The following is a 26,945-nucleotide window of genomic DNA, read 5'->3' as shown; positions in this document are numbered from 1 at the left end:
ATGAATGAGAAGCATCGGGTTTATCTAGATTGGGCAAAGAGATTAAACTCAGGTTAGGGCTAGCTAGCTAACCTCAACCTTTTCTGTTGTTCAAGGTCCACCTTAGCCAAAACAAAGGTAAAAAATGCTAATCGGCATCTACAGTAACATCTTGGGATTACCTCAACCCCTTTTGCTAATCCACTAAGGGGAAACAGAATAGGGGCATGGGAGCACAAAAATGTTAGAGAAGAGCAGTCCTAAAAGACAATTTAAAAAAATATATATTTTAAAAATACAGTCCAATACACAATGAGGCTAAAATTCCATCTCTAGACTCTGTTAGCAGGCCTAAAACCTTTCATCTTAACTCTTGTGGTCGATGATATCACCAGAACATCCTGTTGAAATTTCAGCTTTCAACACCTGTATCGCATTGGGATCCTCCTACAAACCTGTACCTTTGGGGAGTTTCAGTGACTTCTGTGGGACTCCACGTTAGCGAATCTCAGTGCCGCATCAGAGCATTATTATGTACCCTTAGGCTTCACATCATTCCTTCGCTTGCATGTAATCTTAAAAGTGACATTTTGACAACATGTGCTAGCTTCAAAATATGGGGTGGGGGGAGTTGAGCATGTGCACACACATATACATTTTCCTAAAGTGCACTAGAGGAAAACCAAGGCAAAGTCTGAATTAAGGGCGCCAAAACTTCGATCAGAGATCAAAATGTGGTCCATGGGCAGGCTTTTCCTGTCATTGAAGGGTAAAAAATGCTGATATGCTACAGAATTTTATTGCTGGTGTACTTTAGCCACAATTTCTATGATGCAAGTACAACAGTTGTGTACATTTACCTTCAATCAAAGGACTTGGGGCCAAATCTAGCTCTCATTAATCAGGTGATGAGTTGGAGGAAATGCGACTCCATGTATGATTATGATGAGCAAGATCTAGCCCTTTATGTAAATGTATATGCAAATCAGTTGTGGCCCTAAAGCTCCTGATTAGTTGCCAATTCTCCCCACTCTATCACAGAGTTTGGGCAAATCTGTCTAAAATGAAAAAAATAAGAAGAAGAAACTCAATATTTCTTTAAATAAAACTTTCTCCCCTCTTAAGGCTTGACTGTTCTCTCAGTTACTTAAACAGGAAGAAATTGGTGTAATTCTATTCACTTCAACAGAGTTACATCTGAATTCACAGTCATGTGACAGCAGGATCAGGTCTTCATCTGTGTGCTAACTAACTCCCATACCCACCTAGTCACCCAACAGGAGTCATCATGTAGGTTCAGACTCCATGTATGTCTCCACCACAAAAAAAGATGTTCGCAGTCGGGTTAGCTAGCCCATGTTAGCTAATTCAGGTTAAAATAGCAGGGAAGACACAGCAACTTGGCTTTTAACTCAAGTTAGTAGTTTGAGTTCAACCCAAGGCTTCCCTATATAACTCTAGCTGCTAACCCAAGTTAAAAGCTGAGTTGCTACCTGTGGCTATGGCTACATTAGCGCTTCAAAGCGCTGCCGCGGCAGCGCTCCCGCGGCAGCGCTTTGAAGCGCTAAGTGTAGTCAAAGCCCCAGCGCTGGGAGAAAGCTCTCCCAGCGCTGTCCGTACTCCAGCTCCCTGTGGGGAATAACGGACAACCCGAATAACGGGCTTTGACTACACTGGCGCTTTGTAGCGCCGCAATTTGCAGCGCTGCAGAGGGTGTTTTTTCACACCCTGCTGCAGCGCTGCAAATTTGCAAGTGTAGCCATAGCCTTAGTTAGCTAACCCAAGTTAAGGACAGGGTGCAAATTATACTGCAATTAAAACCCATGGCTAACCCATGCCAGCTGACTCTGGCTCACGGGACTTGGGCTGTGGGGCAGTGTAACTGTGGTATAGATGTTCAGGCTTTTGCTGGAGCCCAGGCACTAGGACCCTACAAGCTGGGAGGGGTCCAGAGCTCAGGCAGTGGCCCAGTTTGCCCAAACATCTATTCTACAAGCCTGAGGCAGCTGTCACTAGAGTGAACAGACATCCCGATAAAATCAGGACTGTCCCAATTTTGAGGAGTTTGTCCCGCGTCCCAGCCAGAGTATGGTCAGGACGCCATTTGTCCCAATATTTTGTTTCGTGGTCTTCGGCGGCAATTCGGCGGAGAGTCCTTCAGTCGCAGACCGTCTTCAGCAATATTTCAGCGGCGGGTGTTTCTCTCTTTGGTGGCAAGGTTTATTACCCGCCACTGAAATACCGCCGAAGACTGTCCGCGACTGAAGGGCTCTCTGCCAAATTGCCGCCGAACTCCCAGATGGGTGAGTCTAAAAAAAAAAAAAACCCAAGAAAAAACGCCTCCCTCGCAGCGGTCCCGATATTTTCCCCTTAACATCTGGTCACCCTAGCTGGCACGGACCAGCCACAGGTGTCTAATTACAATGTAGACATATCCTGTGTGTCCTGGCAACGGAAACTGTGTTCCACCTCTGACATGCCCAGTATCTCTGACTATGACCTTAAGTCTGTGAATTGTTCTGATTTGAATCTATTGCGAGTTAACCTATGAATGCAACAGGTTTTTTATTTTAAAAGCCAACAATTGCACATTCACATAAAGGCCACATGCTGCTCTATTTTCTCTTTTTGACTTTACTGCTTCCTCAGAGTTAATCTGTTATGAAAAATGACTTCCCTTATTTATTTTTAAATAACGGGAGTACAGAGACTCCCACACCACAGCCCTGCATGCAGAACTGGTTGGGTATTTCATAACAGTGCTGAGAGCCTGAACGTCTGCTAACAGGCAGTTTTCCAGCTCACTGGCACAGGCACAAGTGAAAGCAGCACATTCATTTTGTGCAATTTGCTTTACCTTCCCACATGGAGTTGGTGCATGTAAAAGGCTGTTAAGTACTAAATTATTCCTTATCAAATCACCATCATCTGGAGTCATGATCAACACTAATTAAATTACTTTCACTGAACACGGCTCCAGCCTGCTGCCTCGGCTGAGAGGTACATTTTATTTTGCTTACTGTACAGTCCTAGCTAGGTCCAGGGCAGAGAGCTAGAAGACATCTGTGCTATAGTTTTAATTAAAGTTTTCCCCACCTTCTTCCAAGTTATGAGCTAGGGTGAAGTGTATCAAATGAAACAGGTTAACTCCTTCATTTCATTTAGGGAAAGCAGTTCGGTCCAAAGTGAATTTTTATATTAGATCCATATCTTAACTATGGCCAGGACAGATAACATAGCCGTAAAATTTAAAGTCCTCCTCAGGCACACCCCTTCTCATGCAAAACTCTATCCACCACTCCTTAAATGGGCACTTTTAGGGGAAGGAGAGGACAAGAGAGCCTGAGAATATACTTGTTACATTTTTTCTTTGATGGCTACTTGACCTTTCAAATCACACCTTGAGGCTGGCTGATGAGGACTGAGTTACCCCAACAGACAAATTTTAAGCATTCAAAATGCCAATACCTATTTATCTTCACTGCCATCCCCCCTTCCCACACACATACACACACATTCATTACAGTTCATTGTAGGTTGCAAAATTTTCTTCTATTTTTTAATATTATTTGTTGTTTTGCTAAACTGAATTTAAGTTTTTTTTAAACCATTAAATACTTTTGGGGAAAGTGGGGTTGCTTGTTTTTATATCTGTTTTCTTACTGGAAAAGAGCAAGCTACCCATACATCCAAGTTAAAAAAGAATGGTATTTAAAACAATCAAGGCCTTTCCTCCCCCAAACACACCAGGTGAAATCCAGAAATCCTGACCCTATTGAAATAATGGGAAATTTTGCCAGTGACTTCAATAGGGCCAGGATTTCACCACAAATACTTAATTACTCGTAGATTGCCACTTCCAAACCAAACAAATAAAAATGCCCCTTTAAAAAACAAGGGCCCAATCCTACAAACTTTACTTGGATGAGTTGCTGGGATTCTTTGTGATCAATTGGTCTACCTGTGAGAATAAGGCTATGGCTATACTTGCACTTCAAAGCGCTACCGCTGCAGCGCTGCCACGGCAGCGCTTTGAAGCGCTAAGTGTAGTCAAAGCGCCAGCGCTGGGAGAGAGCTCTCCCAGCGCTGTCCGTACTCCACGTCCCTGTGGGGAATAACGTACAGCGCCAGCGCTGGGGCATTGACCACACTGGCGCTTTGCAGCGCCGCAATTTGCAGCGCTGGAGAGGGTGTGTTTTCACACCCTGCTGCAGCGCTGCAAATTTGCAAGTGTAGCCATGGCCTAAGATTAATCCTGCTCAATGCACTGCTCATGTTAGTAGTGGTGGTCCCTTTGAAGTTACCATGACTTACATAAGACAAGCATGATCTGGCTCATTGCATTTAGCAGTAAATGGATCACTGTGTAGTCTGGTGTGCCTTATAAAATGATACACATTTTTATATGTAATGTGCTAATTTGTATTCTCTTTATATTTGCGTTCTATAATGTATCATTGGGGTGGAGTGTGTGTATGTTAAAAAGTGGTGTGTGTGTGTGTGTGTGTGTGTAAGTAAAAGGTAATAAAGCAAACAACTCCACTGTGCTATAAACTCATAAATGGCATGCATATATAAATACACACACATATACACTACAGGCCGTTGCCACTAGGTCTGAAGTGCTGTCTTCCTTTGACTACTGTTACCACTCAACACCTTGATCCCGACTACCTTACTCATGCAGACTTCCAGTTCAAGTCAATGGGGCTTGTCCTGGGTGAAGTCTTCGTGTTAGAACCGAGTGGAGAGCAATTTGATTAAAACGTCTGTACGTGATTATAAATCACCTTGCCTTGACTAAGACTTATATGTTAGTATCTTTAGTACCCGGCTGCCTGAGATAAATAGGGCAGTAAGTTTCTCTGCACATGGTCAAACTGTAACTCATTTGGGCCAATAGGTTATCTTTTCTTGGGAAAGCCCTAGGAAGGAGCTGTGTCAGATAGCAAGTGCTGGCTACGCAGACAGTGCACATTAAGCTGGAGTGTGGACCCTGCTACCATGCACGAAAGGTTCTGTACTGTGCAGTAGCAAGGTCCATGTGGCCAGTAGTGCATGGCAGGCTAGTGCGCTGTAGATTTATAATCCAGTTTACTGTCCACTAACTGTCCATATAGACAAGCCCTTAATTACTTCTATACTACGTGAAACCACTGATTCAAGTCAATCGCGAGTTGAATACTTGAGATGAGGAAGACTGGGAAAATGCCTCATGAAACTGGCTGCAAGTCTTTCACTTTTGAATGCAAAGCTAATTTTTAGTTTGCAGAGCTGAGACTCCTGCTGCGATCCCAAGGACAAAATAAGTACGCTTTTCAGAAAAGTTGTGTGTTGAAAAAAACCACATAAAGCAGGTAAGTGTAGTGGTCTTCGCTTTCAGCTTAATTTCTAAGTGTTCACTTTCACTCTATAGACCAAAGGTTCTCTCTTTATTATCAGCATATGTATGGAGACATGCATGTACTAGCTGGTGTAAAATGGTGTCAGGATCAAATCACTGACACCTGCAAACTCGCATGCTTTAGAGAACTTCCAGTCATTTAGTAATGCTATACCCGTACGTATAGGTTAGAGGATTTTGTGCACCACCAGAAAGAGATAGTAATGGAGAAGTCACAATGAGTCATGTTCCGGACATATCTACTGAAAACATTTTTGGGTTGCTTCTCACCTTTATGTCATACAATCATCTCTAAGTGTATGTCTACACTTGGAGCTGGACGGTATAATTTCCAGCTCCAGGAAACACATCCATACTACCTCTGATTGAGCTCACGCACTAAATGTAGAAGTGTAGCCACGGCAGTGCGAGCAGCAGGAGAAGCTAACTGTTCCAAGTATGATCCTGTCTGAGGCCCCAGATATGTTCTTGGGGCAATCCACCTGTTCCGCTGCTAGCATCTTTGCAGCTACACTTCTATTTTTCACGTTAGCTCTATCAGGGCTAGCATGGGTATGTCTCTTTGAGCTAGAAATTATGCTTTCCTGCTCCAGTGTAAATATACCTTCAATAAGATTTTGTAAGTGATCTCATTCACTTATAGGACCAATGAAATACATGTATAAATACGTGACATGGGGTTTTTCACACCAGTGAGAAGATGAAAACCCATTCACTTTAAGTTAAGGTCACTTCAATTCCAGGTGATAAACTGATTGAGATGACCTCAGTTAGTCATCAGTCAAATGCCAGAAGCAAAAGGGAAGGCCTGTGTACTGATAAAGCCAACAGTGTCACAGACTATTTAAATTCATCTTCCCATACACACACAGAAAAGCAGCAAGCACTTCAGATACATCAGAGCCTCTCAAAGATTCTTTTCCAGTACATTTACCTCTGCCAAGCCCTTCCCCTCCCCCAACACACAAGAATCCATTACTAAAGGGTCTAATCTCAGCTATCAGCACAGAGTGGCTTTTATGGAGCCATTAAACCATTTCTCTTGTTTACAGTGCCTGAAGAAAGATGTGAATTATGCCTGTGACAAAACAGGCGATAACATTTCTAAATTGGTATCAAAATGCAAACTGAAATACATTTAAGGGCAGGGACCCTACTTTGTGTTTTTTGTGATTTTCCTCACCTCCGATATGGGGGGCGAGAGGGGGTAGCACTCACCTGATGATTCTAAGAAGGGACTTATTCTGTCACAACAGGTAGACTTTTTTGAGCCCAAAGGATTTAAGTATACTAGTTACATAATGGTCCATTCAAAAAAAGGCAAAACGTTGGTTACTTCTCAGCTGATAAGATGTTCTACAATGGCGCTTACTGGCAGACTTTAAAAACAAACAAAACGCTGGGTTCTCATGAGGACTCTAACACCTGATGCTCCAACAGCTACTTACTATTTAAATGCACAGCCGGTAGATTCAGTATTCATAGTCCTGTATCAAGTACAACAGAACACAAAACTGAAAACTCATTGGACAGCATTCTAGGTAGGAATGTCAATCTTTATAAATGTTCCTTTAGTATCTGTGAAGATATGAGCTTCAACCTCAGAACATTCTATGCATCCATTCTATGCATCCAAAGAAGTGAACTGCAGCTCACGAAAGCTCATGCTTAAATAAATTTGTTAGTCTTTAAGGTGCCACAAGTACTCCTGTTCTTTTTGCGGATACAGACTAACACGGCTGCTACTCTGAAACCTCAGAACAGTAAGTGGGGGAAGGTTACATGGCAAGTCAGAGATAGAGATCTTTTGGGACAACTTTTGAGTTTGAGACCCCTGGCCTAGACCAATGACCACAAGGGCCACATGAGGACTAGTCCATTGGCCCGAGGGCCGCATTACTGACACCTCCCCCTGCTGCCCTTGGCCCCGCCCCCACTCCATCCCTTCCATGTGGCGCCTCCCCTGCCCCACCTCTTCCCACCCCTTCTCTGCCCCCATTCCAACCCCTTCCCCGAAATTCCCACACAATTCTTCCCCCTCCCTGCTCCCAAGGGGTGCAGGAGGGATGTGGGGTGTGGCAGGGGCTCAGGGCAGGGAGTTGGGGTTTGGGGTGCAGGAGGGATGTGGGGTGTGGCAGGGGCTCAGGGCAGGGAGTTGGGGTTTGGGGTGCAGGAGGAGTGCGGCAGGGGCTCAGGGCAGTGGGTTGGGGTGTGGGGTGCATGAGGGGTGAGGGGTGTGGCAGGGGGTCAGGGCAGGGGGTCGGTGTAGGGTGCGGTAGACGGCTTAGGGAAGGGGTTGGGGTGCAGGAGGGGTACGGGGTGCGGCAGGGGGCTCAGGGCAAAGGGTCAGGGTGCAGGGTATGGCAGGGGGTCGGGGTGTTGCAGGGGGCTCAAGGCAGTGGGTTGGGGTGCAGGAGGGGTGTGGCTGGGGGGGTCGGGGTGCAGGGTGCGGCAAGGGGCTCAGGGCAGGGGGTTCGACTGCAGCAGGGGTTTAGGGGGCGGGCTCTGGCCCGGCACACACCGGGGGCAGGGCAGGCTCCCTGCCTGCCTGCCCTGCCCCCATGCCACTCCAGGAAGCGGCTGGAACGTGGGGGAGAAGACGTGCAGGGGGGGTATGTTGCTGTTGCTTCAGGCACCGCCCCCAGCAGCTCCCATTAGCCGGGAATGGGGAACCACGGCCAATGGGAGCTGCTGGGAGCGGTGCCTGAAGCAACAGCAACACACACCCCTGCGCCTCTCCTCCCCCAGGTTCTTTCCGCTGCCCGGAGCGGCGCAGGGGCAGGCAGGGAGCCTGCCCTGCCCCTGGTGTGTGTCAGGCTGGAGCCGCTCTAGGTAAACACTGAGGGAGGGCGGGGAGGCCGTGAGGAGCTCACGGGCCGCATGTTTGAGACCCCTGGTCTAGGCCACCTAGATCTTTTGTAGATAGTGGCACAGTAGCTGACGGGGATACAGTGCAGACAGCAGCTCCTACTTATGGTATGCTCTTATCCCACTCTGCACTAGCTGAAAGGGTTTACAGTCAGTCTAGTCTAAAAGGTGTAGATGACAGAGGCAAGATCTTCATCTGAGAGGAGTAGGTATAATCTCTTGGAAAGACAGAGATGAAAAAAGGTGTTTCTGACAATTGATACAACTGGGGAAAGCAGAGGAAGAGACAGAGATGAGCCAGGTCCCAAGATTGTGGATTGCTCTGAAAATGGTTAAGCAGATAAGCTAAATATATATTTCACCAGGTTCTCAAAGTGCCTGCCCACCAGAATCATCTCTATCTGATCTCGTCTGCGCTCCAGTCAACTGGACTTCATTTAGGTCCCAATCTCTACCAGATAACAGAAGAACATAGTCACTGACTGGCTATCTAACATACTGATAAGTTACATCAGCATAATCTCATGAGCTATCCCAGCAGCTTCATATAAAAACTGAACAGAAGAGATGAAGGACTGAGCCGTGTGGAACTCCACAGTTTAGGAAAGGAGTTTTCTAAAGCTGCTTTGTTGATGGTTCTTAAATAAATTTGTAGAACTCCATAAGGTAATTCTTTCCACCCTGTGGCTGTATCTGCAAAGCCTCATAAACAGCAGCATCAAAACCCACTATAAAAAGTAAAGCAACAGTACTCAGGACATATGGCCTCTGTCCATTCCCCTAGGGTGGTTACTGGCCACCATGATTAGCTCTATTTCTATGCAGTGATCCAGTTTTAAGATTAACTGGAAGGGAACTTGAGGATATCCAATGTCATTGGAGTTGACCTACTACCCCCTTCTCAATGATCTGTCCCAGAAATGGGACCTTCAAGAACTGGGAATTGCTTGGCATACATATTAGATATTATCCCATCTGATTCAGTTTTGCTTTGGCTTCAAATCCAATCCCTCCTTCCCTCACCAGTCCAGTGGATAGAAACAGCATGGAACGTCATTTTTGGAAGCTAATTCTGTATGATGAGCCCAAGCACCAGATTTCAGAGCCAACTGGCAATAAGGGAATATGTGGGCAAGATGGAGCTATTAGAGAACCTCCTCAAACAAAAGGAAAATAACCAGCTTTGAAGTGAGTTGCCACCTTTATGCAAATCACAAATGCACTTTAGTAACATTTAAAAATTCAGACTATATGACAAAGCACATGACTATTCTGTCTCCCTGCCTATAACACGTAGTGTAATGCACATTGATTCATGGTCCAGCGGAATATGCAAAAACGTTTTAAACACTGCATTGCATAAATGCTACATAACACAGCATGAAGCAGACTAAAGCAGTCATTAAAGTCCTCTTTGGACAAAAAAAATGTCAGAATACATGGGCGTCTCTCTTCCATCTCTACCCTAATTGCTCTCACCATGACAAGGTATGACAGGAGAAAAAATGTTGACTATAAATCTGACCTAGATTTATAACAGAGTAGCAGATCAAGATAAAATTGCATTGTAAGTGAAAGTTTATTTCTGTTCCACTGAAAGACTTGGGATAGGAGAAAAAATAGAAAGGTAATTTCCTCCAGTTCTGATACCTATGAAAATACTGAATGCTTATGGCCCTCACTAAAATATGTATTACTGAGGAGTTTACATTAGCAAACATCGCCACATTAGAATCATTTTCTCTAGCTGCAAGGGTGACATTTAAAAAAAGAATTGCGAAGAAACAGGAGATTAATGACTAAGAAAGGTATCAGTAAGCACTTATTTAAATTAGTTAATTAATTACATTGACCTTTCACCTCTAGGACATTATAGTTCTATATTTCCACCACAGTTATTCCACGTTTCAGCATTTGAACAACTAGCCTTTGAGTAACACAGTCCAGGACTAAAACGAGGTTTGCTGTGCATTGGCTAAAGAATGGAGTGGGGTTCAGTGGAGCTGTGCACCACAGTTGTGCTGGATCCTTTGTTGAACGCTATGGCTCATCACTACTTTACATACTGAAAAGAAATGTCACATTACCTTCCATAGAGCTGGTATATACTATGGCTTGTCTACATGACCGACTCAGCTATAACGGCGGTATAATTATATTGCTATAGCGATGCTGGTGGAATTCCCCATATGAACACTCTATTCCGGAATAAAACTGACTTTATTCCAGTACAATTAAAGCAGACCTGTTATACTGGAATAAAGTCAATTTTATTCCAGAATAGAGAGAGTCTCTACATGGGGAGTTATATTGACATTGCTATAATCCTATAATTATGCTGCTGCTATAGTTGTGCTGGTCCCCGTGAAGACAAGTTCTTATTCACCAATTTCCCTGCCTATCAGGCTTCTGAAAGCAGCCATCCTGAATCCTTTTAGCAAATAGGATCTTCTCTGCATTTATCTATTCATGGGAATAATAAAACTGGTTCATTAGTTAATGTGTTGCTTCTAAAGCATGGATGTGAAGGGGACACCTGGAAAGTTTTGCTGGCTTAACTATACTGATATCGTTAAAGCAGCAAAACCCTCCTCCTGTGGATGCAGTTATATCAGTTTCTGGCATAAGCTATACTGGTATAAAGCACAGTTACACCAGAATAATTTTGTCCACACTAGAGCTTACATTAGCATCGCTTAATATATTATTTTTAAAACTGAAACATTAATAGACTAGTTGTAATCTTTCAAGCATAGACAAGCCCTTATTTGCATGACAATGCAGTCACTATAGTACAAAATGCTACATTCAGAATTAGAAGAGTACACCTTCAATGTTCTGATGATGTAATTCTACTGAAGGCACAACTGAGATCAATCCAGATATTATTAGCCACATAGCTTCTTGTTAAAAAAAAAAAAAAAACACCACCCCGCCAGTAGACAATCAAAGTTGCAAATATTTTCTGAATATCATAACTAGTAAGCTTGCCCAGAGGGGAAGCCAGCTGGCTGGGGTTGGGTGGGGTGGGGTGGGGTGGGGTGGGGTGGGGGGGAGCTTTCAGTAAATGCCAATGAAAGTTAACCTGTTTCTAAAACAACAAAGACTAAGCAATTACAAAGCAAACTTTCCAATGGCCTGCCAGTAAACACCTTGTTATGACACTATTAGTCTTTTGGTCTAAATTGTTTTACCTACGAATAGACTAAAAATCCACATTATTTAGGGAAGATTCTGTCAACACTTTAAAAATTGGAAATTATTAATTTGGCACGTGGTTTCAGTTCTTTCACATACCCCGATCTTCCCACCCCCATAAGGTTTCAACATCTAGTCCAGAAATGCATTGAGATATTTTATTCGGTATGCTTTACAGCTGTTGACACAGTTTGCTAGTCTCTGAACGCAGCAATCTTGCAGAAATGCTGTCACAGGCAGTATTTTACACTGATTTATGTTCCCTCTTCATGTTTCATTCGAGACATTTACCTGTCTGAGTTTATGAGACTCGCAATTACAAGAGATGGAGGGGAGAGCGCTGGTACTAGTGGCAGATGCCCTGAATTCAGTACAATAATTACTCCAAAGCAAACATCTTTGGAGCAAGTTAACTTGTTGCTAAATGCCAGAGCGCTAGATAACTATGGGGCTAATGCAGCAAATTTTTCAAACTGCTGATGGGAAGGAAGGGATAGAGTATGAAGCAATTAGCACCAAATTCAGGCCTTTGGATAAATAGAAGCTCCACTGATGGATCCCCTTATGGAAAAGTCCTAACTTAACTGGGATGAAATCCATTGGGTTCTACATAAATTACTCTGAAGACCTATGGAATTTAACAGATAATGGAATTATTCTTTACAATGATAATTGTAATAATTGTAATAATTAATTCAATGGTACTAGGATGGCAGCCCCCAAGACTGTATAGAAATGCAAAAGACTCTTCTTGTGCATCACACTAGACCCAGGTGCAAAAATCATACATTGAAATTTAGCGTAATTACCCCTGACAGTCATGCTAGTAAGTGGGTTAAATGAGCCCAGACAGGGAATGGGAGTGTCTCTTTGGGACTTAGGAAACAAAAAGAATGTCCTGAAGGAAAACCTTCAAAACAGCCAAGCTTTAGGAGAAAGTTTAAGCTCTTGTGTTCCTGTTTGTGAGTTATCAATAAAGCCAAATCCCAGGGAGGAGAGGCCTTTGGGCACTAAATCAGGGCCTGTGTACTCTGCTGAGGACAAGATAGGTACCCCGCCATTCACACTAAGCTAGAGAATTTAGTAAGCACTCAAGATATTATGATGATGGGAGCCATAAGTACATCTATACAATAAAGAGTCCGGAATTATCACCTGGAAGCCTAGAATGTCTGTTGAGTCAGTGTGAAACAATGGAAACAGATACAAGCATGGTTGGGAGCTCTCTGGCCCGACTCCAAAATAGCACTTGGCCAGGTTTGCTCCATTCAGGTCTACAAAACTCCTGCCAAACCCTGTAGCCCCTAAACCCACCTGCTGCCTAAGTTTTCAGGGTAAGAGTTACCTAGGCACCTATGTTTCTGTCTCTGAGAATGCCTAGTACTGCCTCACTGTAGGCATCTAGATGCCTATCTCCAGCCTAAACCCATTCATAAAGTGGGAGAAGATAGGCCTTTGCTTGTCTGTCTCACATGAGTAGATAGATAATATCCCTGTTGCAGTTTTCAGTAAGTAGGTTTATCATTTCTGTATTTGGTGCTATAGAATTCTTCCAGAAGAGCTTTAGAGGCAAACTTGGCAACTTGTTATTTTTTTCTAGGACAACTGGTGTCTGAAGGAAATTTTGGGAAACTTGGTTGAGACTTTCACCTGAACCCCTGAACTAACCAGAACTTTGCCTATCTTTTTCTTTTTAGTACATCATTTAATGAATAGATCATTTAAATGCAAAACCTATAAAAATATTATTTTAAAGAGAAACTGTCAACTTAAAATTTTGTCAATTTCCCTCCCTCACCACCCTCAAAAGAAAAAGAACAAACAGTAGTTAGCAGGATATACAGCAAGACCTACGCAGGCCTGCCAATTCTGGGGAGTTTCCACTCACATTTTTCTAGGGTGTTTTTTTTTTTTTTATGTTTTCTGCCTTCCCAAAAGCTTAGTGACAAATCCATATAATGACCTTGTGTGTAAGAAAGTGGACTGGGAGTCAGGAAACTAGATTCAATTCCTCGTTTTTGTGTGAACCTGAGCATATCACTTGGGCCTACATTTTCAAAAGATGGCCTCTGATTTTGGGACCTCTGTTTTGGTAGCCCAACTTGAGAAACCTTAATCATTGTATGTTAGTTCCCTCACCTGTAAAATCGAAATAACGATATTTCCATACCTCACAATGATGCTGTGAGGATAAATACATTCATATCTGTCAGGTGCTTAGATACTATGAAGGGAAATGCCATAGAGAAATCTATAACATTGACTACACAAAGTGCTGTCCCATGCACAAAGTAAACGAACTGAAAACAGTCTTATTTTAGCCTCTCTCAGTTGTAGAGAAGTATTAAAAAGAACAAGAGTAAGTACATTTTCAAAGTATTATTTTTAAATTGACCGTGTCTTTTTAATAGTGAGAGAAAATAAAATATGCGTCAACAAAACACGCTATAGCTTAACTCTAAATTCCACAAACAGCACACACAGGGTTGCCAGGTGTCCAGTTTTCAACCGGAAAGTTTGATGGAAAGGGGACCTGTACAGTGTCCAGTCATATGTACTGATCAGACACCAAAAGGCCAGTTACCACAGGTGGGGGGGGCCAAGGGAGGAGGAGCTGGGTCATCAACCCACGCCAGCCCCTTGGGGCTGCCTCCTACCTGCATCTCGTGGCCAGGCAGGCTCCTGGAGCAAAGGGAGCCCGGCTGGTAGGGGGGGAGGGAGGTAGACAGTATTGAGCAAGGAGGATGGGGGAGGGAGAAGAGCAGTGAGTGACAGGGGCGGGGCCTTAGAGAGAAGAGGCAGAGCATGGACGGGGCCTCGGGGGAAAAGGGGGAGGTTCCAGCTCTCCTGCTGTAGTGTCGAGTTTTCAGAAATTAAAAAGCTGGCAACCCTACACACACAATTCACGTCAAGTTTCATAAGCAAACATAAAAGTAATTAATCAGATTCTAACCCTGTTAACCTTGCTCAATCATATACTGTAGTTCCAAGAAAGAGAACAAGAATCTCTGAACTTGGTATGCATCTTTTTTTCAAAATTTGCCAAATCACTGAGGCCTGAATGCAACACAGCACTGTAAATTTTGTTTGCTGACTTTGAGTGTTTAACTATTACTCTCTAAGGATCAGGGAAAGCCCAGGCAGAAAGTGGCTGCTCTCTTTGTACTCCAACAACACACAGTGCCCCTCCCTTTTGCACTGGCTAGCAGAGCTGACCAGATAAGTAAGATACAGTCCACAAAAGGATGTAAGTAGCAGGTGTGCTGCCTTTGCATACCTAGGAACTCAGGGGTATGTCTTCCCTGCACAGTTAACCCAGAAACTGGCACCAAGGTTAGCCTAGCCCAGATATGAGCATTCCCTCCTGCACAGCTATAGTCACATAACTGTGTCTCCACTCACCCATAGGTAACTGGGACATATCCCTTGGTTTTTTGTGATGAGTAACAGTCATTTGGATCAATTGCAGGGGAACTGTGGGAAGGGCTATTCGGATGAATGATTTTGCCTACATCTTCACTGCAATGTGTGTGAGTTCCAGCCCGAGATAAAGTTGAGCTCAGGCTCTAACCCCCACCTCCAACCCCCAGACAGGTAAGCTAACCTGGACTTAAAGAACCTCGGTGTTTCTATGTGAATGGAGGGGAGAGTTGAGCTAATTATGCAATGAAGACATATCAGAGTGACTAACCTTCTGTGAGCTGTGCATACAAGGTGGTGTCGGGCTTTTGGTGGTTAGATTAGCCTACCATTTTATTGACATCCTGGAGGGTTGCTGATCCCACCTACAAGAAATTGGGGGCCCTAGTGGAAAGTTTATATACAGTATTAGGACTGATTATATGACAGTTTACTTCCTCCAAAAAAAGCAAAAAACCAGCACTATGGTACAGAACCATAACATATGTATCAAGTCATCATTAATCCTTGCACTGCTCCATAATAGCATTGTTGTACATCTGAAGCCTGTGGACTCTTCCAGGAGACTAGGAAGTTGTCAAGTAGATTTTCCCCTGAAATCAGTCTCAGCCTTAAACCAATGGGAGATCTATTTAGAGACCTTACTTGGGAAAATGTGCAAACATTGTAGACCCATTATAAATAACACATTAGTAAAAATACCATTTAGGCAATAACTCAGCTTAAACAACACCAGATAGTAAAAAGGAAGACTGAAACTCAAATCTAAGTCTGTAGTCCATTCTATATTCAAGTCTGTTCTGATGGACTGTAAAAGTCTAGCCATTGCAAAAACAATCTATCGAGTCTCCACTGGACAAGACGTAGGTCACTGCAGTGACTCAGGAGAACTTATCGCCAGCTGATTATTACTGTAATTCTATAAGCAGTTAAAGAAAGAAGCCATTATGAAAATGTTCAGAGATACCTAAAATTAGAAATTTTAATAAGTGCCCTGATGGTCAGAGGTGCTGAGCAATGAGATCCCATTGAAGTCAATAGACTTGCGGCTACGTACAATAATAGAGGCCTAATTCTTATTTAACGGAGGTCACTTAAGACTCCTTTACAAGGCCAGAATAGTGTAAAGTGATCTTAGTGTAAATGAGATTCAGGTCTGAATTTACATTTATATTTCAACATGTGCCTGAATGCAGTTGCTCCTTAAGCTGCATGTTAAACCTTTGCATGCAAACTCACAATGCACACAAACACATCAGGTATGTACTGCATACATCCAACAGTCCCAAATAGTTTCAGCTGTGAAACTTACTGAGGTAGTTAACACCTTAGCTTCTGCTAGTGGTTTGGCTGGATGAAATGTTCTTCAAGGCTGGATTAATAAGAAAACATCACATCAATTTCCATTCTGAAGATTTTCTTTACAGTGGGATAAAAGTCAGAAACATTTTCTTTTTAAGCCAAAAGTTAGTCTGTAGAAAAGCAGCAACATTTGCATGAAGACCCTAAAATTTGCAAAATTGGCAAGTTTCTTGCACATGCACATTTCCAGCGTCCTTGATCATGACACATAATGCTTAAAGTTAAAATCAAAGAAGACAAACCCAGCCAGTAAGCAACCTGCCTGTTCAGTGACTCCATGACTTGGCAGTAAATGCTATTACTCTCAAAATATTTCACCACATTAACTTACCGGTAACTACATTTCCTGAATAAGTTCAAAACCAGCAAAAAGGAGTAAGATGACCAGAAATAAAGTTGCTAATGGTTCACTCATTTCTAACATGGATAGCCCTAAGCATAGATAACTGGTTGATACACAAGAATGAAAATGTTCTACCCTGCTCTAATTTACTCGTCTTCTCCTTCATGCAAGGTCAATCTAACAGCAGATAATGGTAAGAGGTGATGTGCGAAAGACACAAAGCATGAGATGGGCTAGGAAAAATTGACCTAATTCTTTCTCAGGCAAAGCTTCCATTCACCAAATATAAACTACGATTTCAGAGTCTATACCTTTAAATAGACTACAGTATTCTGTCCACAAGTTTTAAGACAAATTTTATTTCTACAGCTTTAGACTGTTAGTAAACAAGTATTCAGCACTGATGAGATTGACCACCACTTAATTTTACTTCCTTCATAATATATGTTCATTTGTTATATACGAGTGCCATTTGATTTATCAGTCCAGTAAGACTACTTCCCAATAATGTGAAGCAAAGAAATCCTAAATGAAGGGACACAGAACCTTGAAATCAGGGACATTGTGTGTATTTCAGCGGCTTTAAGGGTTGTCCTCAGAGGACGTGGATGCATTGTGCATCACAGCCTCTCCAAGCTGTCAATTCTTAATGTATCTAGGACAGTCATTCTTTCCTTTTCCCTTTCCCTCCTCCACTTCCCTATGAAAAACTCACATTTGACTGCTGGAGACTGTGACATTTGCCTTAAGTTGACGATGCAGCAAACAGAAGGAAGAATAAATGAAATACATTTTAAATATACACCTCTACCCTGATATAACACAACCTGATATAACATGAATTCGGATATAACGCGGTAACGCAGTGCTCCAGGGGGGCGGGGCTGCGCACTCCAGTGGATCAATGCAAGTTCGATAGAATGCGGTTTCACCTATAATGCGGTAAGATTTTTTGGCTCCCGAGGACAGCATTATATCGAGGTAGAGGTGTATATCTATTTTATCCATGGAAACAAACACAGTAGTAGAAGTGTGCCCCAGTTCCAAAATTGGATCTGGGTTTCAAACACCCCAAAAGGTTAATGACGTTCACATTTAGGGGTTTAGTTTGGGCCCCTTCTGCAGTACAAAATATGTTCTCCAATGAGACTGTATGGGAAGGAGTTAACTTTAAGGAGCATAAATGTTTGTGTCAAAATAGGTTGACAGAGTCCCTTTAATTTGCCTTTTTGCTTTGTTTGTGAAAAAGACAGGAAAACAAATCAGCCACTTTTCTATTTACATTCATTAACACAAACAAGATCATAGCAGATACTTCATACGTTTGATCCTATACACAAATGACTGTCCTTTTAGACATCAAAATAATTGTAACTGTCAGAAAGACTCTGGCAGGGGCCTAGAAGTTGCACTGAGGGGATGGCTTGTGTATTTCCCGGACTGGAAGATCCATAGAATTCTAGATGGAACTTCCTCAGAGAGAGGGAATGGGAGTTTTTTGCAAAACTGAAAATTCCCCATTTTGAATAAAGTATGTTTAAATTTTGTTTTTATGTAAACGGCCTTCAGGAAGTTAATTGACGGCCTTGAGAAATTGCCATTTGAGAAGGGGAAAGGTTATATGCTTCATCTTTGACCTAAGAGACAGCTTTATCACAGGATGGGATGACTGAAGTTTATTCATTAGCTGATAACCTCCTCCCTGCAACTCAAGCCATTAATCTGCACTAAAACCATGAATGAGAATGGGGCTTTGAGGAAGAAAAACTGGGTTGGACTGGCCTGGAAGGGACAGACAAGCGTCTGGAGGGCTCTAGAGGGAGCCAAGACAACATAGCAATGCTGTCCATTTACTTGGATTGTGCTACAGTCTTCTAGCTCGCTGGACTATCAGGTCACTTTACATCTGGGCCCCACTGCCAAGTACTACACAGTCAAAGCACATCAACATAATAGGACTGCAGTCTCCACTGGGATGGTGAAAGGCAACCTTACTCAGCAGTAAATGTTCACTTCACCGCACGAAGGCCATTTCAAAAGCAACAGCTCAGACTTAAGGGATTTGACTGCAGTAAAGTCCATCTCTGGATAAGAGCTAGCTACTTCCTTCACATGACTATTGCCTCAATTGTACTAACCTAATTTATTATCAGTATCACTGCAAGAAAACATAACAAGGCTTCAGAACTAGAAATATAGTGTAAAAATACAATGAGGAGAGAAAACAAAATCTCCTTACTAAAATCAAAACAAATCCATAAGCTTTCAAGATAGTATTAGGACCACAGGTGAAAAGCATTATGGACTCAGAAAGGACTCTTGGTAAAACTTTTCCAAGAATTAAAGTTAGCAAAAGCGAGAGCAGGCTGAGCTGGGGTAGGTTTGAATAGTCCCAAAAATCCCCTAGAGGAAGGAGAAAACCCCGCTTAGCACAGGCTAATGCCCAGGGCTGAACCACAAATGAGCCCACAGAGTTCTCTAAAAGGCATAATTCACAACTACATTTATTTTAAATAATAATTTAAAAAAAACACACACGCAGACACAGCAGCTAAAATGTAAATGTCAGTGAGTTCTGGAAGAAAGTCATCCTGAGGGAGAGACTGAAAGAGGCGAGGACACGTGGGGAGGCAGGAGGTAAGGGCCAGCCAATAACTGTTAGCCTGACCCTGTCACAGAAATAAAGTAAATAAATAATAATAATAGTAACAAATGCTTTGTACTACGTAAAGCCTTTTATCCACGGATCTCAAACCATTTTACAAGAGATGATTAAGGGAGCCGTCCCACCTCGTTGTGAAGGACTCGTGCATTTTTGTATCCACTTCAAACTGAGGTAACAGCAGTTAAGCAACTTGTCTGAGGCAGGAATAGAACCATGGAGTCCTGTTTCCCTGACCCTTGTTCTGATCACCTAAAAATATCCCCCAGAGTTATGTTCAAGTTAAACAAATAAATTCCATCAGTGTTTTGACAAAAACAATCTGACCTAATAGAGGAAGTAGTTTATAGCAAAGCACCAAAAAACAAAGCAAAATTGCTGCAGAAAGCACTATTAGTAAGAGTTATCTGAGAAATCTGGGCCAAGACTGAAAATCTCTTTAAGCCCCACCATCTAGGGTATTTGTCAAAGTGTTCCAGTACTGTGCCTGCAGAACTATATTAAAAGAAAAGGCATTTCTAGCAAGACTGATTTATCACAGAAAAATTGTGCACTGGTGTTAGCCATCTAGTCACTGTACCTTGACAAACCAAAACACTAGCAACTGCACTTTCTAGGACATCTTGTTCTAGTAATACACAGTTACCAGCTGCCTAGGCAATGAATCACCACTTAAAATCAGGGGACATAATGTTGAACTTAAAAAATTGGATTTTTTTTTTCAGGCTACTAATGACTTTCTTGAGGATGCAAACTTACACGCCAATAAACTACACAGCGTCATAAATACAGACAAAAATGAACACAGTATATAATTGCTCCGTACAAAGCTCTTAGTGACTTTGATGGGAGCTGGATCGGGCCTAACATTGGAACTTACACTATAGTGATATTTCCAATTCTGATTTAAAAATATCTTTCGCATCAGATAGCCTAGAATGAAATGATAATTAAACATCCAGGAACTGCGCTCACAAGATATGCGAGGGTAGATATGAAAGTGTTACAGTTGTATAAATTGTAGTTTGTGTAATTTGCTTTTAATATTTAATTCATCAAAAGAACAAGAAGAAAAAATAGTTCTCATTTCATGGTGCAGAAAAAAACCTAATCATGATTTTGTGTATTACAAACATGGATGCAAATATTTTAATACTTTTCCTACTTACATAGGAGATAGAATACACTGTGCCTTTACTTAAAATGATAGAAGAACACAGGTACCTGAAGCCTATGTAAAAGATCTCTCTTTAACAGGCTTTTAAAGACTGCAAGCTGGAGAATCTAAAAAGCACAGCCCCTGAATAATTTAAGGATCCTGGCATCTGCAATGAAAGAACTTCTTTGCTAAACCTGAGGAAAAAAAGGTCTTGAAAGATCACATGCAAAATCATTACTAAAGAGTATTTTTCTTATCTTAAAGTTTAATCGGACACTGAGTAGTAGAGAGAATTTTATAGCCAGCCTTACCGATTTACTGTCAACAGCTGAGGTCTAATATTAACATTTACCCCTTGGCAGTATTAAGTGAAAGCACTGAACAGTCAGGGAAAAAATACATAATCAAAAACAAAATAAAGAGAAAGCTTGGTCCACCTGGTAAAGCACAGCACAAATTCTCATTAGAAGAAAATTCAGTAACAGACAAAAGAAAAGTTTATCATGAATCTACATTTTAAGGGATGGAGAAACACCAAAAAGCAACAATGTAAATAAAAATTCTGAAACAAAACGCCAAACACACGATTATGCCATTAAGGGACCAGACTTCCTAGTTTGGTGCAGGGGTAATCTCTGTTTATAAACAAATGTACCAGGTTACTTTACAAATCACTATGTTGCTGACAGTACGAGTTTTCATTGCCAGCTACATCCTTTAGCCATCTGACAATTTTATCAAAGCCTGCCTACCTCCTCTTGTGTCTTTCATAGGAGGCAGGTTTAAGTTTTAAAATCTCCACTCAAACTAAACAAGCTTTCAGCCAAACTCATCATTAAATACAATTTTAGCTCCTACAATGGCAAGTCTTGGGCCCACTCTCCCTCAGCCTCACATCTCTGAGACCTTTACCATTAATTAAAAGGGTTGCAGGATCTGGCCCCCATCATCAGTACGTGTCAATGGACTTTAAACAACAGGAAATCTTATCCCAGAGAGATTACACAGACCGATTTTTCCTGGCATGTAATTACACATTGGAGGTCAAACCAAAATAAGTTTATTGAACTTTGAGGAGAGCACTAGTCAAAATTATAGGCAACATTTACAGAACACTGGGGGGAATTTCTCTCATTTTTGGAGTATTTTTTATACTTTTGATATATGCTCCTTCTCATACACTTACCTTAAATCAAGCCGCTGTTCCTCAAATATAGAATAAGCAGAAGAGCCTGCAAAATACCAGCTAGGAATTTCTCTGCTGCTGCATGAAGCAACAAAGCAGGACACCCAAGCTTAGCTGTAAACATAGATGCAAAGCAAATAATTTTGAACTAACTTTTTAACGACATTTGCCTGTTTCACCCTGTTTTTAGTGAACAGATAGCGACATTCTAATGTGCTTTGTTGAGGCATGTAGACATGCACTTATTCAGGCAAGGTGGGTTGTGTATCTACAGTAGGATATTTCTGATAAAGTTTCCCACTGTCATAAATACCAGTGCAGGTAGCCCTAACGAATAGAGGGATGCAGGCACCCAGTTTATTTTAAGTGCCATGTCATCCAACCCTGCTTAGTACTGGTCAAAAGCACCAGTAACTGGCAACATCTCTTTTACATTAGCGCTTCCATCATTGCCAATACTGATGTTTTCGGCACTAGAAAAGTTTTGCCATCATTGCAACAATCTTGGTGTGTGGCTGGCAATAGTTTCCCCATCTTGCTTACGGCTGCTATTTGATTAACAAGAGTTTCCATCATGATTGGGTTAACACCACAAATTTACACCATATCTGAGGGCTATCTTTGAGTGGAAAAAGCTAGAAAGAAAATGTCACTACTTCTTGCACCTGATTTGTTCTCCCTTCTACTATTTGTAGATTATAATTCTGCAGGGCAGAACCTTGGTCTTTTTTTTTTTAATATGTTTTGTAAGCAAATTGAATGAAATTCTGTCTCTCTCACACACCCTTTGGTGCAAAGCCCAACTAAAGAGGTTTTGTTCAAGGAACCTCACTGAAGGTAGGCCTATAAAATCCAGACAAGCATGGGGCAGCTGCCTCTGGGATGGCACAGTGGCCAAGACTTCCATTCCACTGGCCACATCTCTGTCCTTCACCTCCCCTCTTAGCTTAACTATATACCTGGCACAGAACCTACAGCTGACACTACCTCTCGTACATAGTGAAACTTGTGTGCTCCTGCCATGCTGGAGGGTTCATTATAGAGCTATAAACAACAGAATGAATTATAATACATTGTAAAGGCAAGTTCTGAACCGAGAGGAAGTAGTCAAAATTGTGGGGGAGTGATGTTTCGCATTGGTACTTTTCTTCTGACTTTGCTTATGCTGCTCCCCATTTCTGTTCTGAAGAGCTCATAGCTATGTACATTATATCCAAGTCTGTGTTTGAAACTCTGTAACCTTTGCTAGAGTACTCTCCAGGAAGCTTGCCTGACCTTTACTTAAGATAAAGAAAACACCTGAAATGAGGAAATAAATGCTCCTTTGATAATACTGTGTAAGCTGTAGCTAAAGAACTCTGAAATACAACAGCATTAATGAAGTATCCATGTCAGGTGAATTTCTTTATCACCAGAAGCAGTGACAAACTTTGATGGGGTTTTTCATTCACAGTTCACAAATTATTCTCCAGGAATCATTGACTTATTTTGGAACAATAATTGTGGGTTAATAGAAGCCCTGGCAGAACTTTGCACTCTTATACAAGAGATCTGTGCCATGCACATTTTATTTGGACACAACAGTGCATGCAGGATGAAATTTATAGACAAATTTTGCATGGGTATTATACTAGACAAATTTGCTATACAAAGAGAAAGGAAAAACTTCATACAATAGTAATTTCAAAGTGACTATTATTCATATTTATTTGTGTGTCTTTAGGAATTAGTGCAAGGAATTATTTGAGGCAACTTATTTCAAAAATAAAAGCAATTTCAGTGTTGGAATAAAATTGGCCTAGGAAAAGAAATCTTGTTTTGTCAAATATGTATGTTATGTGCACGCGATGGAAACTGTGATAAGGAAACGTATCTAAGTATCTTGATCAATCTCATGATGTGCAGGGAAGTTAAGCAACTTTGAAACTACGTTAGCTTTATTGTTTTTTAAATTCTAATTTGTTTGAGATCTCTATTCTAAAATTGTTCATGCCTTCATTTTTTACTATTTTTATGATACATGAACGCTAGTTTTAACAGGTATTCTTCGGTTTAGCTGATTGCAGCCATTTTCTCTAGTAGGATCAATAATAGAAGTTATTTAGCTTAGTGGAAAAGCAGCCATTTACTCTACTGCCATAAGCAGACAAGTGTCTAGAAGTGACCTTTGACGGAGACCAGACTTGCTATAGGGGAGTGGCATGTGTATGTTGGGAGCGGAGAGAGGATGCAAGACAGTATTGGCCTCACCAGGCAATGTCTCTCATGCCACTGCCTTCATGTATCCTCTGCCAGTCAAACCTCAGAGCAGCACTAGTGGAAGGGACTTCAAAAAGGGAAGTAGGACACTGGGAACTGCAGCAAGGGAGGAGTTGGGGGTGCATGTGTTAAAACATAAATAAAAAGTTTCTGGCATGAATAAGATAAGTGGCAAACCAGACAGAATGTCCATCTGATTCACACACAAAAAGGCTCAAAAAAGCAGGTGGATTAACACAACATAGGGTTAAGTCCTGGTGTTCTAACTCAGGTAAAACTCCTACTAACCCCAACGGAAATGTCGCTTGCGATAGGAATGCAACATACGGTTCATGGAGCCATGCTGCATATAGTAATATAACTTAATAGACTATGTTCACAGAGACTGGCTGTATTTGGTAAATACAAAACAAGAGGGCTCTTTAGAAAACCCACAGAGAGACTCAAGTCATTTTTATGCGAGGGACTAGTTGCATATGTTTTACATGACTTGGATCCATACAGCACTTACCATCCTACTCCGTCTATTCAAGAGGCACAGAAAGCTCCGCTATCTTCCTGAGCTCAACGAGAGAGAATTTCTCTGTTTCAGTGACAAACGGACCACCTGCTAAACGTTACACCTTCAGCAAAAACAACCTTTACTGGCTCCAGTTCAGAGCCCTACTGGCTTCATCTATTCTTAGTGCTGATGTCACTGACAGGCAAATAGAACGACCACATGACTGTCACGTGACCATGAATACTAGAAACTGAGACAAAATATAAATTTTAAGAAAGTGATGAATCATACTATACTTACAACTTTCAGCCTGATAGTCTGGCACAAACTGCTCATCATTGTCAGGTACTTGAGCTGAAGAAAGGGGGAAAAAAAGGGGGGACAAATTAAGAGAAGCAACTAAAGCATAGTGCAGATTATTGTCCTAACCCTGAAGCACAGCCAAGGTCAAAACTAGGATTTTGTTGGCTCCACCATTATTAGGACTGAAATCAGGCATGAGAACAACCTCACCCATGACTAAAGCCTGTTTGCATGCATTTTCAAAGGGGACTTCTGCACAAAAATAAATCCCAGTGTTTAAACCATCTCTGTACATTTAAACCTCTCATCTTCCTTTGCCAGGAGAAACTAGACTAATTGAGGGGTAACACAGCCCAAATGGCAGAAAACGGTTTTTATTTTGTTTTTTAAAGGGTCAAAAGAGTCTTTGGCCAGACTATAGAATTTTCATTTCAATCTTTGTCTTCAGATGGGCCCAAAATACGTACCTAGCATGAGAACCATAACCAGAGTCTCTCTGCCTTCTGTAATATCTTTACTTTTAGGAAACTTTACGACACAACTAACACTATAACTCCAACTGCATCTGAAACAACATGGTTGTCCCCCAGTGATAATACAATGCCATTTTGTTGCATAGTCAAGACATTAACAGACTCCCCAAATTGTCTTAAAGCCTTGTAAACATCCAAGGCTTTAGCACAGTTTAGACATATAGCTGAAACGTTGTTTAGTTTAATTGTGTAAGGTGGAAACTAGCAGAGACCAGGTCATGAGACAGCCATGGTGTAACCTTTCTAGATAATTCCATAGTTAGCAAAAACTCAGCTTGCCATAATTTAAAAATACTGCTCTTTTGTCAAACTATCTCATCTAGAACTTCCATGGCAAAGTGACATGAAATGAACTGTTTGAAAGTATGTGACAATTCTTGTCCAAAGAGAAGTAAATCGAGAGTAATCTTCCATGACCTGGTAACCCAACATGCTTCATGAAAAAGTAAACAGTGGTATATACCCATTTATTGGAACACTGAATATCAAACTATTAAAAGAAATAAAGAAAAATATGTTGTTTGATCATTTCAGAAGGCTTTCCAAGTTAGGAAATATTAAGGGCTTGGTTCACTTTTATACATATACCTACCACCCGCTGATATCAGTGGGAATTATGCATGCGAGTCAAGAGGTAAGAATATCTCTTTAGACTTAGCCACTCTTGATCCTTTTAGTGCAAAGGTGCAAGATATTCTGTGGATATGATCCTAAGCTCCTTAATTCAGGAAAAATTTCCACTGACTTCACTGGAAGTTTTTCTTGAGTAAAGTATTTCAGGATCAGGCCCACAATGCAGTAAAATAGTACTCTCATGATTCCAAAGAATATGTTTATAATCCTACCTAATGTATTGAAGGAAATACACCTTAAAAACAAAATAATTGTGGGTAAACTATAAACAAGGGTGTAGCTCAAGTGTTAAGACAAATATGTGAATGGCAATTAATGTTAATCTGAGGAAAACACAGACGTAGAAGCTTTTTCTAGCATTTATATTACACTAAAACTAGCCCTTTAAGAAGAAAACTGTATATCTGAAGACATTTTTAATTAAATAATAAACAAGAATTAAAGTTCTACAGAATGCACATCAAATTTACTAAATCAAATACTCCAAGTAATTTTTTGATGCATTAAACTTCTCTTCCCTCCAAAGAAACCTCAGCATTCTTACCAGTGATGAACTCAAGGGCAATGCAAAGCCCAGGAGACGTAAAGTCAACCAAAAATTAACACTCTGTAAATTTCAGTTGGTGCATTCAGATCAGTGCATGTAAGAAGTTTAAAATTTTCCCTTCAATATGCCAAATATTTGACTGCTACAGGAAACTCCAATCTTGAAGTCAAGCTCTCCCAGTTAACAAACATTACCGTAGGGATCTTTTACATTTTTTTTTTAATTTTGGGGCACATATAAATGTGTAGCATTTCTATTCATTAACTTTATTGTTTATATATAGGATATATCCATACAATACCTCTTGTCCATGAACCAGAAATATAAACTATATATATGTATATAATTGTATGTCATTTTTAAATGCAGCTAGCAGGGAGTTAAATATCCGTCTAGTTATGAAAATATATGGGCTCTCCACATGTGAATATCTCCACCTAAGATTGATTTGTGGTAGTTGCAGAAATGGGTCCACCATATTTTACATTCTTCGCAGCAAATTACCAACTCCAGCCTCTGGGTCTGATTCACCACTGCTTTATGCCGGTTTGATTGATTTCAGTGGAGTCACCAGCATAAAACTGGAG

General features: G+C 41.3%; 1 protein-coding gene across 4 annotated transcripts in view; it reads right to left on the bottom strand.

Annotated features, from left to right (window-relative positions):
* ETV1 (ETS variant transcription factor 1) overlaps positions 1–26,945 on the bottom strand; it is a 73,386-nt gene that overhangs the window by 35,342 nt on the left and 11,099 nt on the right. For 3 of the 4 annotated variants that reach the window (XM_045007205.1, XM_045007207.1, XM_045007206.1), the window contains exon 5: positions 24,643–24,696. In XM_045007205.1, coding sequence (XP_044863140.1) covers positions 24,643–24,696 — 54 coding nt within the window. Of the gene's footprint in view, positions 1–10,338; positions 10,417–24,642; positions 24,697–26,945 lie in introns of those variants that run through there. The other variant, XM_045007208.1, reaches the window with a different exon arrangement.

The sequence above is a fragment of the Mauremys mutica genome, chromosome 2 (assembly GCF_020497125.1).
Source record: "Mauremys mutica isolate MM-2020 ecotype Southern chromosome 2, ASM2049712v1, whole genome shotgun sequence".
NCBI classification, from domain to species: domain Eukaryota; kingdom Metazoa; phylum Chordata; order Testudines; family Geoemydidae; genus Mauremys; species Mauremys mutica.
The sequence above is the reverse complement of the archived record's forward strand: the minus strand, read 5'-3'. Positions and strand labels throughout refer to the sequence as shown.